At 44.0% G+C, this 19,815-nt stretch overlaps 7 protein-coding genes across 11 annotated transcripts; 4 read left to right on the top strand and 3 right to left on the bottom strand.

Annotated features, from left to right (window-relative positions):
* Positions 1 to 11: 11 nt before the first annotated feature.
* Positions 12 to 3,229, bottom strand: LOC135162794 (mitochondrial ribonuclease P catalytic subunit). Its single transcript, XM_064121650.1, has 6 exons — positions 3,088 to 3,229; positions 1,807 to 2,234; positions 1,152 to 1,690; positions 794 to 1,046; positions 505 to 641; positions 12 to 430 (listed from the first exon to the last, which is right to left on the bottom strand). The coding sequence occupies exons 2-6, from the start codon at positions 2,119 to 2,121 to the stop codon at positions 40 to 42; spliced, it is 1,635 nt and encodes a 544-aa protein (XP_063977720.1). The 5' UTR covers positions 2,122 to 2,234; positions 3,088 to 3,229; the 3' UTR covers positions 12 to 39.
* LOC135162799 (leucine-rich repeat-containing protein 58) lies at positions 3,138 to 5,269 on the top strand. 2 transcript variants are annotated; one of them, XM_064121659.1, is made up of 4 exons: positions 3,138 to 3,277; positions 3,625 to 4,330; positions 4,506 to 4,695; positions 4,995 to 5,269. In XM_064121659.1, exons 2-4 carry the CDS (start codon positions 3,641 to 3,643, stop codon positions 5,159 to 5,161), a joined length of 1,047 nt encoding a protein of 348 aa, XP_063977729.1. In that variant the 5' UTR covers positions 3,138 to 3,277; positions 3,625 to 3,640; the 3' UTR covers positions 5,162 to 5,269. The 2 variants fall into 2 exon arrangements, with proteins under 2 accessions (XP_063977729.1, XP_063977730.1); XM_064121660.1 differs by lacking the exon at positions 3,138 to 3,277 and adding an exon at positions 3,323 to 3,463.
* Shps (sheepish) lies at positions 5,029 to 7,719 on the top strand. Of its 4 annotated transcripts, XM_064121652.1 has the most exons (9): positions 5,029 to 5,167; positions 5,353 to 5,530; positions 5,640 to 5,854; positions 5,973 to 6,129; positions 6,205 to 6,323; positions 6,436 to 6,575; positions 6,657 to 7,118; positions 7,195 to 7,338; positions 7,490 to 7,719. In XM_064121652.1, exons 2-9 carry the CDS (start codon positions 5,380 to 5,382, stop codon positions 7,605 to 7,607), a joined length of 1,506 nt encoding a protein of 501 aa, XP_063977722.1. In that variant the 5' UTR covers positions 5,029 to 5,167; positions 5,353 to 5,379; the 3' UTR covers positions 7,608 to 7,719. The 4 variants fall into 4 exon arrangements, with proteins under 4 accessions (XP_063977722.1, XP_063977721.1, XP_063977724.1 ...); XM_064121651.1 differs by having other exon boundaries at positions 5,973 to 6,323; XM_064121654.1 differs by lacking the exon at positions 7,490 to 7,719 and having other exon boundaries at positions 5,973 to 6,323; positions 7,209 to 7,338.
* LOC135162792 (NF-X1-type zinc finger protein NFXL1-like) lies at positions 7,663 to 10,840 on the bottom strand. Its single transcript, XM_064121647.1, has 3 exons — positions 10,345 to 10,840; positions 8,437 to 10,221; positions 7,663 to 8,226 (listed from the first exon to the last, which is right to left on the bottom strand). The coding sequence occupies exons 1-3, from the start codon at positions 10,603 to 10,605 to the stop codon at positions 7,798 to 7,800; spliced, it is 2,475 nt and encodes an 824-aa protein (XP_063977717.1). The 5' UTR covers positions 10,606 to 10,840; the 3' UTR covers positions 7,663 to 7,797.
* A 28-nt stretch (positions 10,841 to 10,868) lies between these two features.
* Positions 10,869 to 18,754, top strand: LOC135162800 (phosphatidylinositol N-acetylglucosaminyltransferase subunit C). Its single transcript, XM_064121661.1, has 2 exons — positions 10,869 to 11,027; positions 11,207 to 18,754. The coding sequence occupies exon 2, from the start codon at positions 11,247 to 11,249 to the stop codon at positions 12,069 to 12,071; it is 825 nt and encodes a 274-aa protein (XP_063977731.1). The 5' UTR covers positions 10,869 to 11,027; positions 11,207 to 11,246; the 3' UTR covers positions 12,072 to 18,754.
* Positions 12,201 to 18,477, bottom strand: LOC135162791 (nuclear pore complex protein Nup205). Its single transcript, XM_064121645.1, has 3 exons — positions 18,337 to 18,477; positions 18,045 to 18,208; positions 12,201 to 17,834 (listed from the first exon to the last, which is right to left on the bottom strand). The coding sequence occupies exons 1-3, from the start codon at positions 18,344 to 18,346 to the stop codon at positions 12,303 to 12,305; spliced, it is 5,706 nt and encodes a 1,901-aa protein (XP_063977715.1). The 5' UTR covers positions 18,347 to 18,477; the 3' UTR covers positions 12,201 to 12,302.
* LOC135162803 (proteasome subunit beta type-2-like) lies at positions 18,614 to 19,813 on the top strand. Its single transcript, XM_064121664.1, has 3 exons — positions 18,614 to 18,749; positions 19,069 to 19,425; positions 19,539 to 19,813. Exons 1-3 carry the CDS (start codon positions 18,659 to 18,661, stop codon positions 19,712 to 19,714), a joined length of 624 nt encoding a protein of 207 aa, XP_063977734.1. The 5' UTR covers positions 18,614 to 18,658; the 3' UTR covers positions 19,715 to 19,813.
* Positions 19,814 to 19,815: the final 2 nt, after the last annotated feature.

Consider the following 19,815-nt stretch of genomic DNA (forward strand, 5'->3'; position numbering starts at 1 on the left):
ATTAAACTCTCTTACACAAAACAAATATCACGAATTTATTCATCTCTTAGCATACCGATCCAATCTTATTTGCGGTTTCTTCGTCACCGCCACTCTTTCCTTCCTGAGGCAGTACCATGGCTGAGAGAGGTCATAACCCGCAGACTGTGCGAAGTGATGGTTCCCTAGAGAGGGGATATGCCATCCATTGTCATCTTTTTGGGCAATAGGAAGATAATTAGGCGGGTAAATCAAGAATACAGTCTTGTTCGCAAGGTGGCCCTTGATTGTGGGACGAATTTGACGGGTGAGTAGCCAGAGTTTGAAGGTTTTTTGTAGGAATGGATCAGATAAAACGAATTTGTGCTGTCGCATCAGATCTCTGCTGAGTATGTATGTCTTTAATCCACCACTTAGGGCTGCCATTATCGTGTATGGGTCGTCCTCCGAACTAAATAAAGGGTATATTTAATAAAAGGAATAAAGGGTATATTGCAGGAAATTCCAACAGAACTTGCTACTCACATATTATTGGCAAAAAAGACTCTCGCATTGTTCTGAATGTACCTCATGCAGTCAGGCCTCCATCTCAACATGTGTTTTCGACCCATCACCACTACCTTCTTCCCTTGTTGCCTGAAGAGACGCACTACCTGTGCCAGCTGAGAAAACCCCCAGATTAGATCTGCTATTGTTCTTACATATGAATAAATCTCATGGAAAAATCTATCGAACTCCAAGGAATATTGGATTATATTCCTACTGAATAATCCACTCGCTCCTAAAGCTTTTACTTTAACGCCTGTTAAGTTACCTTCTCCCCCGTGACCTTCTGCGTGTGATTGTTCCAGAGGCCGTACTCTACGTTCAGACCATCAATGACTATATCATAAGGCTTGCTCTCTTCAACGAATAATTGAAATCTTGCGAGTTCCTTAGGATCAGTTTTGTCATAAATGTCCTTGCCAATGATGCCCCGGGACTGGAAAGAGTTGGCTAAATGGTCGAAATCTTCTTTATTCACCTCTAACTGGGACAAGATATAACCGCAGCTCGAACATACCCCACTGGACATAAACAGAAGTACCATTCATAAATCAAATTTCACATGATATCGTCTCTCCTAATAATAGTAGGAAAATATGGAGAAGAATGAAGTAAATATGACTCACGTTGTGTTGATGGAAGCCTGCTCTCCACTCCACCCATACTTCCCCAGAGCTCCACCAACCTCCTCCAGAACCTCCAACCAAGGGTAGATGTCCCACTCAGCCAGTGTCTCGAACAGTTTCTCGACATGGCCCTGCAGTTCCTCAGCACTCGTCGAGACTTTCCCATAGTACTCCACGAAGCTTCTGTAAACCGACTTGCTGGGGCGAAAACGCGGCCCAATTTTAGCCATGAACTCCCAGGCGATATCAGGCTCGTTATTGTCAAAAGCCGCGGCGATGATGCACGTGAGGACCTCACCGCGGACGTTCGCATGCTCCTCGATCATCTGCAGCAACTCTAAGGACTCCCTCCACCTCACCGTCTTGCAGAGACCCCTGATACACGCCTCCGCTGTGGAAGGATTCAACAGAGGGTAGTCCTTCCTGAGGCTATCGTACATCTGGAGCACGTCTTCTTTCTCCTTTTCACTCAAGCATTTTTTATTGTCTGTCAGGAGTTTGAAGTATTTCGCTGTCGCAGCCAAATTGAATTTGTGATTCTGTTGTGATGGAAAAAGGAGGGGTGATAATATTTATGTATTTATTTATTGGTTGGCTGGCCAAATCAATAGCTCCATAGATGGAAACCTCGATCAATAAATTTCAGAATAAATACCTGTGCCTTTAGGTAGTCACAGTAGTCCAGGGCAGATCCGTGCTGGCCCATAGCACAGCAGCTGTCCATTATGACTGCATCAACATTCACAGGAGTCACGTAGATCCCTTTCTTGGACACCAACTCCTCTCGAATCTTTGTCCACATGTCACTCTCCACTTTCTCGTTGTTTAGAAGATACTTGTTAATGAGCAAGTTTGGATCCTGCCTCGTCTGCGCCGGGAGTTTCCGGATTTTCACTTCCTCCGGGGATAGCTCCATCGTCGAGAACCGTGCAAGAGACAACCCAAAGGGTCGAAACCGAAACATGGCCATTTTTACAGATCACCACTAGTTCTGCTTATTTACAATTCCACTTCGAATGATTTCCCTCAACAATCTTCATTCATAACCTCAAAAATTCGTACAAATCCCGGTTTCACTGGTATCTGCACACGAGGCATTTCGGTGAGATCGATAAATTGACGAGAATTTATTATTGATGATGCCCTAATGACGCTGACTGCTTTGTGATAATTATGTTCAAAAATAATTCTACGATATTGCGGTCACTAACTGATCATCTGCACCCAGACACACGTGTCGCGGGGGCTGACAAGGGTGGAGCTAGACATTTAAAGACCCCAGGCGACCTCGGATTTTTTTCAAACATTCCAAGACAATGTCCAGGTCAATAGTTTGACGGAAAATGATCTATGCTAGTCAACAAACAGTTCTTTCTTTGAAAAATTATTTCTCCTTTTTGCTTCATTTTAACTCTAATCATTTAATTAATTCTGCAATTACCTCCTCACCGAATATTATTGTTCAACATTACTCGTGGTGACCCTGAATTATAACAACCATTTACAACAATTTGATTATTTGTTAAATAAACGGCTTGAATGATTGTCATAAACTTTATCATTTCATTAGCATTATCATTGTACTGCAATAATTAACAAAAAATTGCGTCGCTGCCCCCCTTTATTGCTTCATTTATTGTTTTTATTTTGGACCTCATTATTTTAATCAATTATTCAGTTATTTTATCACTCTTCCGCAGGAGAATTCATAACCCGATATTTTTTAAGGAAATTTTTATGAAAGATCTGATAATGAATTTATTCAATGTCGAAATAGATAATCATCGCAGGTAATGAGCATTTTTTTTTCCATTAATAATGCGGGGTAAAGAATTTTCAATTGATAAGCCGCGATAAATCAATAAATCGATAGGTACACCACTGGCGAGAGATCATTGGAAAAGAAGCAACTGATAAGAGAAGTTATAAAACTCACCGATAAATCTCGATCCACACGAGTACATGTAACAAACTCGACATTGTCCGGATCGTGGCCTTTGTTTTCACAATCCGAATGTGTGCGAGGAGAGTGATTGAAACATAATTATTGCTGAAAACTGGATCTCCGGGGGTATTATGCGCGGCTCCTGGTGAAGGGGAATAAAGGAATATAGAGCGAGGAACATGTAAGTGGACGGACTGCGGAAGAGTATACTCCAACGGTTTTTACTTATTTCACGCTATTTTAATGACATTGCCTTTTGCTCTTTAATTATTCATTTACTCTGGCATTGATCAATACCGCTCAGAGGTCGAAAGCAGAACGTTTGAAAAATTGTTGTAGAAAAAATGTGAATTTAGTGAATAATTTGGTATGTTTATTGAATTTCTGTTGCTAATTCAATTTTTTTCTCCGATTGAATTTAGATCGTAATTCGTTAGTATTTAATATTGCAAACATTCTATTTGAAAAATGTTGAACGTATAATATTAATATAATATTTTGATCCTCGATAATTCTTTTCGCCCTCAGTTGAATAAATTAAAAAATGGACAGCTACACATCGGACTCAAGTGACTCAGACTCATACGCAAAAACCTTGGACCTGTCGTACCTGATGTTGGATGCTGACCTCCTGAACCAGCACTTCACGTCCACGAAGGACGTGGAGAACATCGAGACACTGTTGTTGAATCACAATCGAATAAACTCTCTTCCCCCTACAATTTCCATATTCAAGAATCTCCACACATTGGACCTATCCAACTGCAGTCTGACTCATCTCCCCGATTGCATTGGGGAGTCTCCCCTCACCTGCCTCATAGCCAAGAACAACAGTCTCTCTAATGACTCGCTACCAAAGACCTTTGACAATGTGTTAAATCTGAGAGAGTTGAATCTCAGTGGTAACAGACTCACTGATTTTCCCGATCAGGTGCTGGAACTGGCAGAGCTGAAGTACCTCTATCTTGGGGGTAACATGATCAGCGAGATAAGAAAGGAAATCTGGAAGATGCAGAAGCTCCAGGTGCTGTCCATGGGGGGAAACAGGCTGACGGAAGTCCCCAGTACTGTGGGTCGACTCACTGCCCTTCAGGGTCTCATTCTCTGTGATAATATGTTGGAGAGCCTGCCCTCCACTGTCGCCAATTTGAAGAATCTCAAGTCACTTCTGCTCCATCAGAACAGGCTGAGGACACTGCCTACGGAGATTATCACCCTCAAAGGACTCACTGAGGTGAGGGAATCAAAAATCTATATTTTTCATGCTCTGAAGGACTGAATTACAAATTAATGACAAAAACAGTTTGCGGGAAGGATTATCTCCCTTTAATTCAGATATATTCGACAATCAATTAAGTCGAAAAATGCCTAATTGGGTATAATAATCAGTTGATAATAATTTTCGACAGCTTTCCCTGAGGGACAACCCCCTAGTCGTCCGGTTCGTCTCTGACATGACCCACAATCCCCCCTCATTACTGGAAATCGCAGCGAGAGTGATAAAAACTTCGAATATAAGTTATGATGATATTGGGTTGCCGAAAACCCTGATTGATTATCTCAATTGCGGTCATCGATGTGTCAACCCCAAATGTCAAGGTAATGGAAAAAACTGAATTAATCTCGTCCGCATTGTTGAAAATTTTGGTCATTTTTTAATTCGTTTATCGGACATTTTTATCGCATAATATTTCCTCTGAAATTTCTTCACTACAAAGTCTAAATTTTTCAATCAGGGCTGCAATACAAATCTCTCGATTTTTTCATAATTTTGTGCTCCAAATTTAATTTAATGACACCCTTATCGCCATCATGATTACTGGTCATGATGTTGTTTCTGTTCTAACATCGTGCTGGCTTCAAAACAGAAGATATAATTTTTGCTTGTCATCTTTCAGGAGTGTTCTTCGATAACAGAGTGGAACACGTGAAGTTTGTTGACTTTTGCGGAAAATACAGACTTCCATTGCTCCAATATTTATGTAGCAGTAAATGTATTGGGCCGCGTGATGGAGATGAGGAAGTCGTGAGTGGTGCGATGATTAGAAAAGTGCTACTTGGATGAATTAATGTGAATATATATTTGCCACATTTATTATTATGAATAAATCACCGAAATTTAGGATATAAACTCTCCTATGTTAATTAATTAAAATTTAAGAAAGGAAAATAAGTTCTGAATTGTGTCACCATTACGAAGAAATTTCCTGGACAAACCTACAAATTTGACAGGAAGTTCTGATTGATTCCTTTTAGGACAAATGAAAATTCACTCTCTTTGGAATGAATTTTCCGCGAGGCGATGATGCCCTGGATACAGACCAGGATGATTTCGACGTCATAATTATCGGTGGAGGCTTGACAGGGCTATCTGCCGCCTATCACCTCGCGAGAAAACGTGCTAATTTATCGGTAATGATTATTGAAGCTACAGGTACGTCATAAAGTTTAGGGCAACAATATAGTAACTAATCCATACTAATTATCTATTTAGTTTAACAAATTTTTCAAAGAGTCTTTCACGTCGACGCCTCATCTTTTAGATTCCTTAGGTGGAAGACTAAAATCAGGAGAGCATTTCCATCTTTTTGTCCATACATTTCAGAACAATATGACGCAATTACTGCGAGAAATGAAGATTGAAACTGAAGCCGGGGAACAATGCGATGATAAAAACCGGGTCTTTTGTGATGAGAACGGTCCGGTCCGTTCACTACCTTCTTTTCTTGCTGCACAAGTGTATTATTGCATGAAATCGGTGAGATCTTGTCTGCTCGCGGTATTAGAAGAAGTTTATTTAAAAGAACCAGGATTTCCCGAAATTTTAACATTCGTTTAATGATAACAGAAATGAGTTAATCCTGCTATCCTAACAGCTGAACGAGAGTAGTTTAGATGAACGGTTAGAATCCTCGGAAAATAATGAGGAATTCAGGATCCTTGCAGAATTGAGTGCCGTTGATTTAATTAACCGGATGGTCGTCTCCCCAAAAGCCAAATCCATATGCGCAAGTTTAATTTCATTGACTTGTGGTGAGAACTTCCCTCTCATAGTCGAGACATTCTCTTCCATCGTTTCTGATTTTATGAAATGTAATTATTTTTCAGGCTTCACGGAATTGAATAATATATCAGCCTTATGGCTGCTAACAGTGTTCCACAGAGCTGGTGGTTTTTTTCAACGGTTAAAGTTCTTCTTGAATAGCAATTCGCGTTATTTCATTAAAGTAAATGAACGCCACAGTATTTTTTTTTAATAGAAGGACTCGATAATTTTCCATTTAAGTATTTTATTTTGCTTCTTGGATTTATTTTTGCATTTGTTATGGACCTCTGCAGGGAGGGAATTCTATATTACTTCAACGATTAACCAAAAGAATTCTCGATGAAAACGTCACCATAAACTGTTTAGAGACAGCGAATAAAATTACGTTCGACGAATATCGAAAGTTTGTGTCGACAAATGCTCAAACATATAAGTATGTTGAAATTCCCTTGAAATTTTTGTCTGAATGTAAATTATTGTGCTCTTGACATTCTTGTTGAACTAAAATGACCAGATGCAGCTACGTAATTGTAGCAATATCACCCCCACGGAGTGGCCAACTCACCCTGGAGTCATTCCCAGAGAACTACGAAAAATCCCAAAGCTGTTACGTTTCAACGCGACTAATTCGCTTCGAATCCAACTACAGAAATAACTTCTGGCATCCGGATCACTCGGGAACGATCGTCCCCTTACTCTCCAATGGCCCATCACAATTGAAACTAATTCAAGACACGACTCACCCCCCTGGGAATGAAATAAAAACCCTGTCCGGGTATTTCTGGGCATCCGATGCTGATAACGAACTCTCGCGATCTCTCCAGCTCTCAAGAACGCTGAGGCAATGCTTCAATCACATCGCAGAGCATTCCCATGTGAATTTTTACGAGGAGGTGGAGACGAAAGGTTTAATGAGTGTTCTTACCCCTTCGAGCATTCAGAATCATGTGAACCTCCTGAGGACGCCGTGCAGGAGGTAATTTTCGATTTTTCCGAGATGCGTTTTAATTTTCTTCTATAATTTTGGACGAGGGGTGCCAGCCTTAAGTCAGGGTTTTCTTCGCAGCGAGTGAATACTCTGGACGTTGGCCGGGTACAGCTGATGGAGCTGTCGAGGCTGGAGAACATGCCGCATGTTTGGTTCTCAACGATGTGCGACCACAGACCCTGACAAGATCTCAAATAGTGAAGTTCATGTAAGTTGGGAACTCTTTGGTTTATCGAATGCTAGTCGTCTACATTTGCTGACGGTTTGACTCCACTTTGGAATGGAGACCTTAATAACTGTCTAATGTCAGAACTGTTGTGAACGCAATACCAGAACAATGTTTCACTGTTTCCCTGCAGACCAGCGAAACCAAGAACAAGAGAATCCAGCTTTGAAGTATGGATGACTACAACAGTCCTCTTGTTCGCCAACTTTATGATATTCTGGCCTTTTTGTCGAAAGGCGTACGGATTTTAAACTTAGAGAACAACTCACCAATGGATCTCAAAATGGATGAAACGATTGAAAACAATTTATACCTGACATTTTCCATTTTTAATTGAATTACAAATGCACATTAATGAAACTTGACATATCTCACAGACTGGTAATGACTGAACATGAAAATGAAACTAACTACTTACGATAAAAATGATGGCAGAGTAATTTACATCCTCTCAGTCATATAAAACGTTACGATGGCGACGATGATGCAGACTACAGCGAAGTAAACCCCTCGCATAATATACCTGTAATTGTTACTCCTCGAGGATTCCACACTCTCAGCCCTGTCCTTTCCCTTTCTCCGTGGCTTGAACTTCCTCTCAAACTTCTCCACTTCCATCTGATTCTTCAGTTCCTCCTCTTTTTTCTTCCTGGCGAGTTCCACCGCCTGCGCCCGCTCCTTCTGCTGCTTCAATTCCTTGCACTGATGATCACACTCTATCTTGACATTTCCTCGCTGGACTTCAGTGCAGAGAGCTGTTTTCTTTATTCTTTGGCATTTGCAGGTTATTTTAATTCGTTTGCTGCATACGTCTGAGGAACGACAGCTGCCAGGGTGGCAGTTGTCGATGCATCTATGTCCACATGAGTACTAGAATTAACCAAGTTGGAGATTAGAATTGATCATTGGAATTTTGAGAGGTCTATTTCCTGATTTTTTTTGAGCTGACTGATGAGCTTAACAACAGATTGATTCAATTACTTTATGAATTAGATTTTGCAATGACAATGATTATGAACAATTTATGAAAGAGGAATATTGAATTTACCAAAAAAGTGGGCCTCAACCTCATGAACTTACATTTCGTGGACACTGATTTCCACACTTGAGCATCTCGTCCCTATCCCTCCCCTTCTTCCCAGTGACCTCAACACACCTCTTGTACAAACTATTGAGTCCGCAGTGGCAAGGGATCTTAACAGGTTGTTTGCAAGGAGGACAGGGTGCAGGATGGCACCTCTCAGGGCACAGATGGCTACAACCCTCGGGTCTCTCTAGTCTGCATGGCTCCTCGCACTCCATGCAGTCATCTCCATTGTCTCCGCCTTCGCTCTTTACCCTATGGCACACCGTCTCACACGTGTGATTGCCACAAGGTAAAGCCCTCCCGCACTCTCGTCCACACGATCCAGGAATGGCGATGTGACACGGCCAGGGCCTTGTTTCGTGTCCTCCTAGACATGTCACCATGACAGACACCTCGCAGGGTGGACAAGGAAGAGTCTGCAACTCCATCCTGTCCCTGGAGATCTCCCAGGGCCCAACCGGTTGTGCTACCCCATTCACCCTGACCTTGACCCACACCTTCGTGTGACAGACAGCCACACAATCATGGCCACATCTCTTGTAGACCTGGTTGCAGATCTTCTTGCAAGGAGGACAACTCCCCTGATGACACTTGTGTGACTCCTGCTTGGGATGATGGCAAATCGGCGGGATTTTGCACAATTTGTTGCAGTGAGGGGGTTTAATCTTCTTCTTGGTGCCACAGGGCACTTCAATCTTACTGTTACCACATCTACACTGAATAGTTATGGTTCTGGGGCAGGGGTAGCAGGGGCCAGAGTGGCATGGAGCTGTGCACCTGTGCTTTCTGCAGTTCAGGGAACTTTCACAGGTTTTCTCACAGGGATTAACACCAGTTTTGGTGCAGTCACAGCACTTCTTGTTGCAGGGATGCTTACCACATGCCCTCATATTTGTACACTTCTTGTTGCAATGGAACTCCTTCGTGCAGGATACCTCCTTCGTATATGATCCACATTTGCAGGTCTTCTTTACCACCTCCAGGCACTGGCCACAGTCACCCAAGTGACACCTCATGTTGCACAAGTGGGTTCCACAATCCAGGAGCTTACCACAGGTGTCACCACACGTGGGGAGGGTCTTCTGCTTGCAGGAGACGTTGTAGCGCTTCTTTCCGCAGGGACAGGTCCTGTTTTTGGCAACAGGACAGTCGCCGCAGTCCCCTAGGGCGTGACAGAAACCCTCGCAGGTGTGGATCTTGCAGTTCAGCTGTGTTGTACATTTCCTGGTACATCTCCAGGTCGTGTCGGAGCATTCTAGGGACTTTGTCGAGGTACCACAGTGACAGGGGGCGGGAACGATCTCTGGACAGGGTGGACAAGGACCAGTGTGACACTCGATTCTGCAGAGGTGGTGACAGGGGAGGACTTTGCTGCAGGTGGTCCTGCAGCTCCAAAGCTTTGTGTTGCAACGACGGGGCTGGGGGGGTTGTTTGCCACAGTGACACGTTGTTGTCACCATTTTTGGACACGGAGGACATGGCCCTGGGTGACAGAGGAGCATGCATGTATGACCGCATGGGGGGGATAGGGGCTTTGAACATTTCTCCTCGCAAGAGTGAGGAATTATCCAGGGCTGGGGAGGTGGATCTTTGGTTTTTAGACAGAAGCAGAAGTAGGAGGTGGGGATCGAGGACTCCGGGTATTCTGTGCGACATTTGGGGCATGCCCACACAGGGGCTTTGATGCCCTTCGAGAGCTTCGAGGCCAGAGAGTCCCGGATCCAGTGCTGGATGCACGTCAGGTGGAGAAAAGAGTAGCAAGTGGAGCAACTCCATATCTGGATAGGCAAGGAGGGAGGTAATTTTTATTTTAAAAAATAATGGACAATTTTTCGACGACCTGGCTGCCAGATACGTTGAATTAATTTTCAAAGCTTTCATTAATAATTCAAGATACTCACTGGGTCGTTCTTCTTCACCGAAGATATACAAATGAGGCAAACAGCACCTCCGGACTGAAACAAATCTGTCAGATACGAAAGGGTTTTCTCTGTATCTCCTCCTTCAAACTCATATGAAGACAATGTTTTGGATACAGCTTGCTGAAGAGACTCATGAGAGGTCTCGTTTTCCTCATCACTGGAGGACTCCAGAACTTTACCGTTCAGGTGTCGTTCAATGGACGCTTGATTTTGGGCCTGCGCCCGCTTGAACTTCCTCATTATGCCCCAAAAATCTTGACTTTCCCTGAACTTCACACAAAAATTGATTTCAAAACATTGGCTGCAGGTTTTACCCTGAGTATTTGTCAACTTCTGAATGAAACACTAATGCCAGAACATTAATGCCCCCGAGGCAACCAATAATATTCATGTACGTGGACGCTGATAAGGTTCTGAGTCTACCGACACTTCTTTTCAATTGTCTGTTATGTCTTTTGACTTCTCTCGTCTTATTTTGGGCTTTGTGTACTTCGCGACAAATATTTTTGGTTAGAGCATTTTTATCGACTGAGGTGTTGTTGATACTGACGCGGGGGAGAGGTTAGAGCGTCTAAATCGTCAGTATTGTTTGATTTGAAAGAATTATACGAATCAACAAACAAAAAAATGAGAGAAAAATAGAAAAACCCGTCTTGATTATTGTAAGTATCATAAAATTATTGAGAGATGGTTGTTGCATTGATTTTTTGGTGTAATATTCTCACGTCGTTCTATTATTACACATGAAATGAATACGTGAATGAAAGTAATTTGCTGTACTAAACTAAAAAGATGAATAAGAATTTTTTTTTAATTCTTCCGATTGACCATCATCTTCTAGATGTCAAGACAGAAATTAAAAAAACAATCGATCCTTAAAAATGACGCACAATGGAAATATTCGATGGCGAAAAAATCTCTACGAGAATCGCGATCTGCCGGATAATTACACTGACAGCACCTTCCTCGAGGAACTAGAAAAAAACATAAAACCGAACAATGTGACAACAATCGAAGCAATAACCCTGGGGTCCAGCATATCAATTCAACTGAGCATCGTCATCCTTTTCGTCATGGTTTTCATCTGGCTGAACAACGAGTGGACGACCCCCAATATAATTTTCACAACCTCAGCTGGATTAACAGTGTTCGGGTACCTCTGCCACACCCTGAAGCTTCCAGATATGCCAGACAAGATCTCCAAGGATATCAGAACCGCCCTGATCTTTCTAGCATTCGGCTACATTCTGTCACCCGTCCTCAAGACATTGACTGAAACAGTCAGCACCGACACTATATACGCTATGACAATCTTCATGTTCCTGGTTCACTTGATATTCTCCAAGTACGGCTCACCTCAGGTATCTTTATCAGACTCTTTGTCGATAACCTCATCGATCTTCGGATCTCTGATGCTCGCCTCGAGGTTGGCCTCGCCCCTTCATGCGTTCTCATTATTGACTGTTGCTGTTCAATGCTTTGTACTGCTCCCCTTTTTGCTGTCGAAAGTTGAGAACAAGGTGGTGATATCCACTTTGCTCACAGGGGGTACTGTCTATCTCCTGGGAATCATCTCACCCACTTTAACATGTGTTTTCGTCGCAGTTACGATATTCGTGCATATTATTTGTCCACTCTGGTACATCCGGTGGCAGAAGTACAAGGACAATATTTATGGACCCTGGGATGAAGCTGTCATAAAATGAATGACGGGAGAGGGTGATAGGAGACCTTGGAGCCCAAATTGTTTCGAAATATTTTCACCAAAAGAAAGAGGTCTACAAAGCTATTGTTTCTGAAATAAAATTGTGAACTGTCAATAAAATCGAACACAATGAATGGATCACTGAATTATTTATTTATCAATAAAAAATACCTCACACGATGGCAGTTATTACAATTATTAGAATTACAATCTCGTAGAAACCACTTTTACCTCATTTGATAATAATAAACTGCAGTAGTCTTTTTATCCTCCTAATAAGAGCCTCGATGAAGCTCCTCTCGATTATCGAATATTCATGTTGGGTGTCGAGTAATTGTGCTATGAAGCTGTCGCTGAAGACACTCACAAGACCTTGTTTCAGATCTGATAATGTATCTGCTGATATTCGAAATTCTGAAAGATTATCTTCCAATCCCCCCTGTGCCCGGCTGTACTTGGACGAGGCATTAGTAGCATAAAAGTCGATATGAGACCAAAGAATATAAAGACTGTACTCCACAATCATCGAGGAATACTTGATATTCTGTCTCTTATCATGAGCCTGCCTCTCCAGTCTCTTCTCAACAACAATCCTCTGTTTTCCCGTGTCCAATTCCATCTCCTCATCGACGAGATACTTGTTCAGGTCATTTGTGCTCATCTCCTTGACCATATCAGCCCTCTTGATGAGGGTATCAAGCAGAGGGATCTCAGAGTGCAACAAATTCGTTGATGAAACAAGGAGATCGACCAGAGCCCCCAGATTGACACCACTTGTGTCTCTTTTCCCTCCACTTTTCCCCAGATAAGGCTCGAACAGAAGATTTCGGATCTTCTGGTCCATGTGCGTGTGCTGCATTTGATTTCTGGCGTACAGAAGAACATTAGCAGTGATTTGGACACATGCATAGTGCTCAGCGTCCTCTTCACGATTATTGGAGTACATGTTGATGGGCTGTGGTATGAATTTTGGAAGAAGTGAGACAATCAGCTTCTGGAGACGATACAGATGTGCCCGAAGTTCCCTCATTCCCGTGTTATCCAACAGAGACAGATCAGTGATTACATCCTTTCCCAATTCGTCCTCCACAAGTTGATACATATCAATATTAGCTGACCTAGCTATGACCCCAGTGAGGCAAGCAACTTCCTTCAAGAATAGTGCATTGGCACGAGGTATAACATTCCTCAGAACCATTTCAACGGTATCACGGTGACTCTGGAGGAAGCCACACACTTGTACGGCACACGATTGGTTCTCAGTGCCTAGTGTTGTGAGGAGAGCGTCGCAGAGGTACAGGGCTGGTAGGAACATCTGCTGATAGCGCTGGCCAATTGATGGGAGGAAGGACACTTCACTGGCATCGAAGCCAATGTGGACATCGGGATGCTGATCGAAGACACACATCCCCGAGAGGCAGGAGAGAATTTTATTTTCAAGGAGATTTTCAGCCCCTAATCTCGTCGAAGCCATTCTGCAGAAAGTCGCCATTTTCGCCTCATAAAGATAAAGAGGCCTCAAAGTACTGGGATCAGGCTGCAGCATGCTCCTCAATAATGGATCGGACTCTAGAAGGCTGTCAATCATGTGCTTCAAGTAGCCTCTGGAAGAGAGATAAATAATCCAAGAATTGTCAAAGTCCAGCTCCAGAATTTTGTCCAAACAGGATAGGGCCAGCATTTTGCAGACATCATGTCCTCCCGAGCAGTTGTGGCACACGATGTCCATCAGTTTCTCCCCAAATCCATTGATAACCTGGATCGTAGCATATCTGTGCGACTTCTCGTGCATCGGAAGTGTTCTATACAACGAGCTGTCCAACTGGCTCACATAAGTGGTATCAGAGGAGACTCCAGGGCGCTCCGACTTCTCCAGACCCACTACGCAGAGGAAATTGAGAAGTGCCCCGTAGAGATGAGTGCGTACTTTTTGGGAGGAGGCACCAGAGTTCAGTAGCCACTGGAGAATGTGCCCCAGAATAATCTTGATCGTTGTCGTGTAGGAGGGAGACGTGGACGTCTCATTGGTGGCAAAAGTGTTCTTGAGATTAACAAGCAGTATCAGAACAGTTCCGGAGACAAGGGTCTTGATTTCGTTGAGTGCTTCGCAGGACGTCATCTTCTGGAGGAGATCATGGGAAAGATTAAGGAGCAGGCTCTGCCTCTGACTGGCAGGAAGCTGCTGATTAGTGGCAATGGAGAAGAGAATCTCAGTGGCCTGGCACCAGCCCTCAACAAACTTAACTGTTGCATAAGACAGTGTCTTCGTCTGGTTCCTCTTCAAGGCGTACGCAAGGATTGATTGGAGCTCCTGCTGCATGAGCTTCCGCTGAGTAGCTGTCGCACTGCTCTGAGTAACGGCCAGCTCCTCAATGATCAGAGAGTGAAGCTTCCTAATGTCAATTAGCTGTGGACCACCGTGAGGCATCACTGGCCCACTGCACTTCCCCAGGACCATCTCCACCTGGGAAGGATCGAAGAACTCCCAAGTTTTCGTAGGCTCCAGCTGCAGTTGGAAGTCGATGTAATGGAGGAGATCCATGAGGAGCTTCTGAGAGGGAAGAATCTGCTCTCGGTCCTGATTGGGATTGCCCACGAGCCGCTGAACGAGACTGTGCTGAAGACTTCCACCAGCCACACGAAGCTCAACAGAGACTAATTTCAGTAGCCAAGACATGCAGGCCAACTCAGTGGCTCGGTTATCACCCTGAAAAGGTAGCTTAGACAAATGTCTCTGGATGAAGTCCTGATTGGTGGCTGTCCTGAGGAATCTTAGAACAGGAACTGAAGTTTTGTTGTTGGAAGCTAAAGTATGGAGGAACCAGTAGCACGCCTCTGTGATCTTGTCCCGGCCCTTCTCCAGTGATTGTTCCAGAATCCCAAGAATCGAGTGGAGACACGTCCTGGGAAAGTCCCTAATTCCAGGCTGTTGTATCACAGTCTTCCTGATATCCTTCGTGATATCAAAACCCAGAAGATAATGCGCCAAATTCGGCGCAGGTCTGTTAATGCTCTGCATCAACAGCAGTAGGATCCTCTCCTTGCTGTTGCCAACGGGTCCATCCTCATCAGACTCCTGGTTCTGATCAACATCAGAGTCCAAACACTCGACAAATCCGTGTCTAATCGTGAGAGCGAGCGATGGAATCAACGTGAACGTCGAGAGAAGCTCGGAATCAGCTCCAGGCTCGTTTGCAACCCCTTGGATAACCCCTATCGCCACGAACGCGTGCCTCCGAAGCCAGTTGTTGTAGGACACGTACATAGCGACATTGATCATGTGATCCGGCTCTCCAGTCCTGGAATTGACACCCAGTAGAAGCCTGGATAAGTTGGTCCTCAGTTTGCTGGAGGACGTCGTGACAGCTGATTGCATCTGCATGTAAGGATACTCAATCCTCAGTCCCCGTTCCAAAATCCTCAGGCAGTTTAACGTACTGTTCTCCAGGTGAACCTTCCCAGGAAGGACCTCGTACGTCTCCAGATGATGTCTCCCCTCGTCCAGAATGTATAGAATGACATTGAGCAGCTCTGAGTTTGAATTTAACTGCGTCATTATGTGATAGCCAGGCTTGGGATTAACAGAGACTGACTCGCCACCCTGAAGCTCTACCTTGCAACCAGCAAAATCTTCCACCTTTGGCTCATAATGGGAAATTAATTTGTAGAATATTTTCAGACAGGCGTCAGCTACCTGCCACTTCTCCGCCGGATTCTTGTAGGATCTCGTATTGAAACGAAGAAATACGGTGTTGATGATGAAGTGGAGATAGGGATCGAACCCAGGGTTTCGTTGGCTGGCCCCTAGGAGCCTGGGGATGGGGTAGTCCGTCAAAGCATCCAACAGCTCCAGCATCGCTCGTGTCAGTGGATATTCCTCGTTTCTGGATTCAATCTCTTCGAGCTCTGTTTGGACACCTCGAGGCTGATAACTGCTGGTCGTCGGGATTGTACAGAGGATCTGAGCAGCTTCGAGACTCTGCCAAATACTGGACGAACTCTCTGGGGACTTTGACAGAACTGCCAGAGTGCGAATGAGGACCCCCTTGAGAGGAATCGGCATGGCACATCCGACGAGTCCAATCAGCAGAGGGAGAACCTTCCAGCCTGGATGATCGCAGATGGCTATTCTCGACATCTCGTCGTACTTAGCCACCACCTGGACCACATTTAAAACCGCCTCAAGTCGTTTAACTTCTTGGGGAGTGATACCTTTGGGGTGACTTCGCTGACGATAAATGGTGTCTTGACTCGGTGGCAATTCTTGACGAAGATTGTAGTAGTATAGGCACAGGGAATTGAAGAAGTGGTCCCAGGAGATTGTCGATCCTGTTGAGCCATTTGGCTTGAGGAAGTTGAAGGCGTGTCTTGCTGCTTGTGGAGATGATGCGAGTGCCGCTATCATCCTGAGGTAAGGCACCAAGAGGCCAGCTGGTAGAATCTCTCCAGCTAGTCTAACAAACTTGAAGAGGGCGACTTGCCTCGAGGGCACTCTGCTCACATGTACAGAGGACACATGAGCCCTCTCTGTCTCCTGACACCAGTAATCCACCACCAGGTTGAGATTGAGTGGGTCCTGATGGTACAGCTCAGCAATCACCAGCATGAGATACTCGAAATGATCGTCCAGGTTCCCCGGTGGCTCCACTCCCTCCCTCTGATAGGCCTCAATGAATCTCATGGACTCGTCCGCTCGACTTCTCAGTTCTTTGATCTTCAGCGGCATCAGAGTGATAAAGTCTGAAATGAATGTGTGGAAGTAACGAACGTAGAACTCCTCGTTGTGGAGATCTTCACTCCTGAAGATGACATTCGAGAGAAAATGGAAGACTCGATTGGAGAGGGCTGCCTCCACGAGGATTTCGTCTTCATTCGTGATGTTCTGGCTGGCGAGGTTGGATGCTGATTTAATGGTGGTGACGGCAAGAGCCAGGGCGAATTGGACGAGGCCACGGAGCCCCTGGCACTCCCAATTCGCATTATTGTTCATTAATTCTTGGATGAGTTCCTCAATCGCACCTCGTTGGGAAATTATCGACATCGTTTTTATGATCTCCTCACCGTCCTCGCGGCTGTGGAGGGCACTGAGGTTCAGCGTGTTCAGCAGGGCCATTATCAGGGCCAGGGTGACCTTGTCAGGGCCACCAGTGCCTGATTCTGACTCCGGTTGTTTTCGTTGGAGAAGAGCAATCAGTCGGTGAGTGATGGGCATGGGGAGAGACGACTGGGCTGACCACAGGTAAAGGATGTCTGCGAGGTCCTGTCTCGTATCGTTGTATAGCTTCATCACCATCTGATGATGCTTGGGACCCCCCAGAGCTCGATTCTGTTGGAGGAGTTCCTGTTCTTGAGTGGGATCGAGCTCCTCCAAAAGCGAGAGGATTCGGTCCAATAGTCCGTCCTCTTGCATCTTGTTGGTGTACTCGGTTATCTTCTTGGTGAGGGTGATGGGCGTGTCCAAGACCCAGCTATGACCTATCCTAGCGTAGACGAGGGTTCGGAGAGCTGACGTCAGGGCCTTGCGACCGTCGTAGTATAGAAGAATTGCCGTTAAACCTCGGGTCAGTCCGGGATGGTAGGGCATCTGCAGCTGGGCGGTGCACAGTAAGTCCAGGGCCATGAACTCATTCAGGTCGTACATGTTGGAGATTATTATTGTTTCGTCCACTAGGTCCTTGGGAAGGACCCGGTGACCGAGACCTGGGAGGATCACACCTTCCGATATTCCTTTCTCGATTTCTGCTCGACTTTTTGCATTTTTTGGCTGGGGAGAAGATACCGGGCATAATATTTATGAAGATTCAAATATTGACTACTTTCAATTATGCTAGTTAATTTTCAGTAAAAAATAATTCCTAAGATACACTTTAGGAGAATAAATCGATAATCAATTTGAAAAAAGAAAATATAATTCATAGAATAAATATACATAAATACTATTTACATAATTTATATCCTTTCCCTCTTTACTCACCGGATTTTTTATGAGTGTCAAGAAATTCTGACGATGATTTCTGAGTGTCTCCATGAACTCATGGTACTGAGGATCTTGAGTGCTGGATGATAACAAAACATATTGCTCCACGATATTCTGGAGCTCCTTGTATGGCGTCCAACAGTCCTCTGCACTTGATTTATCTATCAATTAATTGAAAATCCGAATAATTCAATTAACAAACAAATTAATGAATTTAAATCGTGAATTATACTTGAATAAAGAGAGGTTAGGGGAAAAAAAATCATGTTTCAAGCGTGACACCACTTACCTTCTGTCATTTTAACCGTTTATACAATGAGTCCTAGGATCGTGAGAGACTGGAGCAGTTCTCATTGAAACTAAACAATCTAAATATTTATAATTTCAACACATTTCACTACGCACTCGACGATAAACGAGGTGTACAAATGGCGGGAGAAGAAACCGGCTTGCTCGAGTCACTTGACGCCATCTTGCATGACTCAAGAGCATTTCCTGAAAATCCAACATGGTTGCTCAGTTTAATGACAGGCGGTTTTCATAGACTGCAGGGTTAGGTGAACGTGAACTCATTTTTCTCGTGGAGGACTCAACTCAGAAATCTAATAAAAATGGAGTGTCTAATTGGAATCCAATTCAGAGATTTTGTTCTTATCGCTGCTGACATGACAACTGCACACTCAATAATGGTCATGAAAACCGGTAAGTACTTTGTCTGAATTAGTGAATAGAAGAGTCATGCAACTTCTGATCCCTTTGATGTTGATGAACATCAGTTCTGCGATATTCTGGGAATAATACAGGGAGCATGGACCCTGAGACAACAGTTTTGAGTCATTTGCTGATTTTTTGAAGGCAGATATGAGCTTCACCAATATTTGATTTACTATTTTGTCCTCGCGAATGGTATCATTAGATTAGACTATTCAACTCACGATTCCTTCATCAGCACTGAACGTTAAATCAACTCTCTCATTCGTCGAGACAAAGAATGTGGTATAAAAAAATTGCTATCCTTCAGATGAGCAGAAAATCCACAAGATCTCGGAAAAGCTGGTGATGGCGGTGTCTGGAGAGCAAGGAGACGCAACGCAGTTCTCAGAGTTCATTGGAAAGAATATCCAATTGTACAAAATGAGGAATGGCTACGAATTGTCACCTAAGGCAGCTGCAACCTTCACGAGGAGAAAGTTGGCGGATTATCTCAGGTCCAGGACACCTTACCACGTTAATCTGCTGATGGCTGGGTACGATGACGAGACTGGACCTGAGCTATTCTTCATTGATTACTTGGCTTCGTGTGTCAAGGCACCTTATGCTTGTCATGGCTACGGAGGATTCTTCTCGCTTACTATCCTCGATAGATATCATCGATTTGGTAAGTTATTAATCATTTTTTTTCAGGCCACTGACATCTTCCATAATGGGATCAATATTTTGGAGTTGGAATGCACAAAGACTGCTAAAAAATCATTATCCTTTCCTCTCCAGATATGAATGAAGAACAAGCCTACGAACTCCTGAAGAAGTGCGTAGCAGAGGTCCACAAACGTCTGATCGTTAATCTCCCAAACTTCAAAGTCCAGAAGATCACCAAAGACGGTATCATCGACTTACCTCCAGTAACCGCCCAGGAATTGGCCATGGAGCGCGCTACACGAGCATAAGTCCCTTTACATTTTCTTCTGTTAATGCTTCTGGATTTCATAATTATTATCCACACCTTGTGAATTTTCAATAAACAATTTTTGAAAAAATAAATAAAACT

Source organism: Diachasmimorpha longicaudata, chromosome 5 (assembly GCF_034640455.1).
Source record: "Diachasmimorpha longicaudata isolate KC_UGA_2023 chromosome 5, iyDiaLong2, whole genome shotgun sequence".
Lineage (NCBI taxonomy): Eukaryota > Metazoa > Arthropoda > Insecta > Hymenoptera > Braconidae > Diachasmimorpha > Diachasmimorpha longicaudata.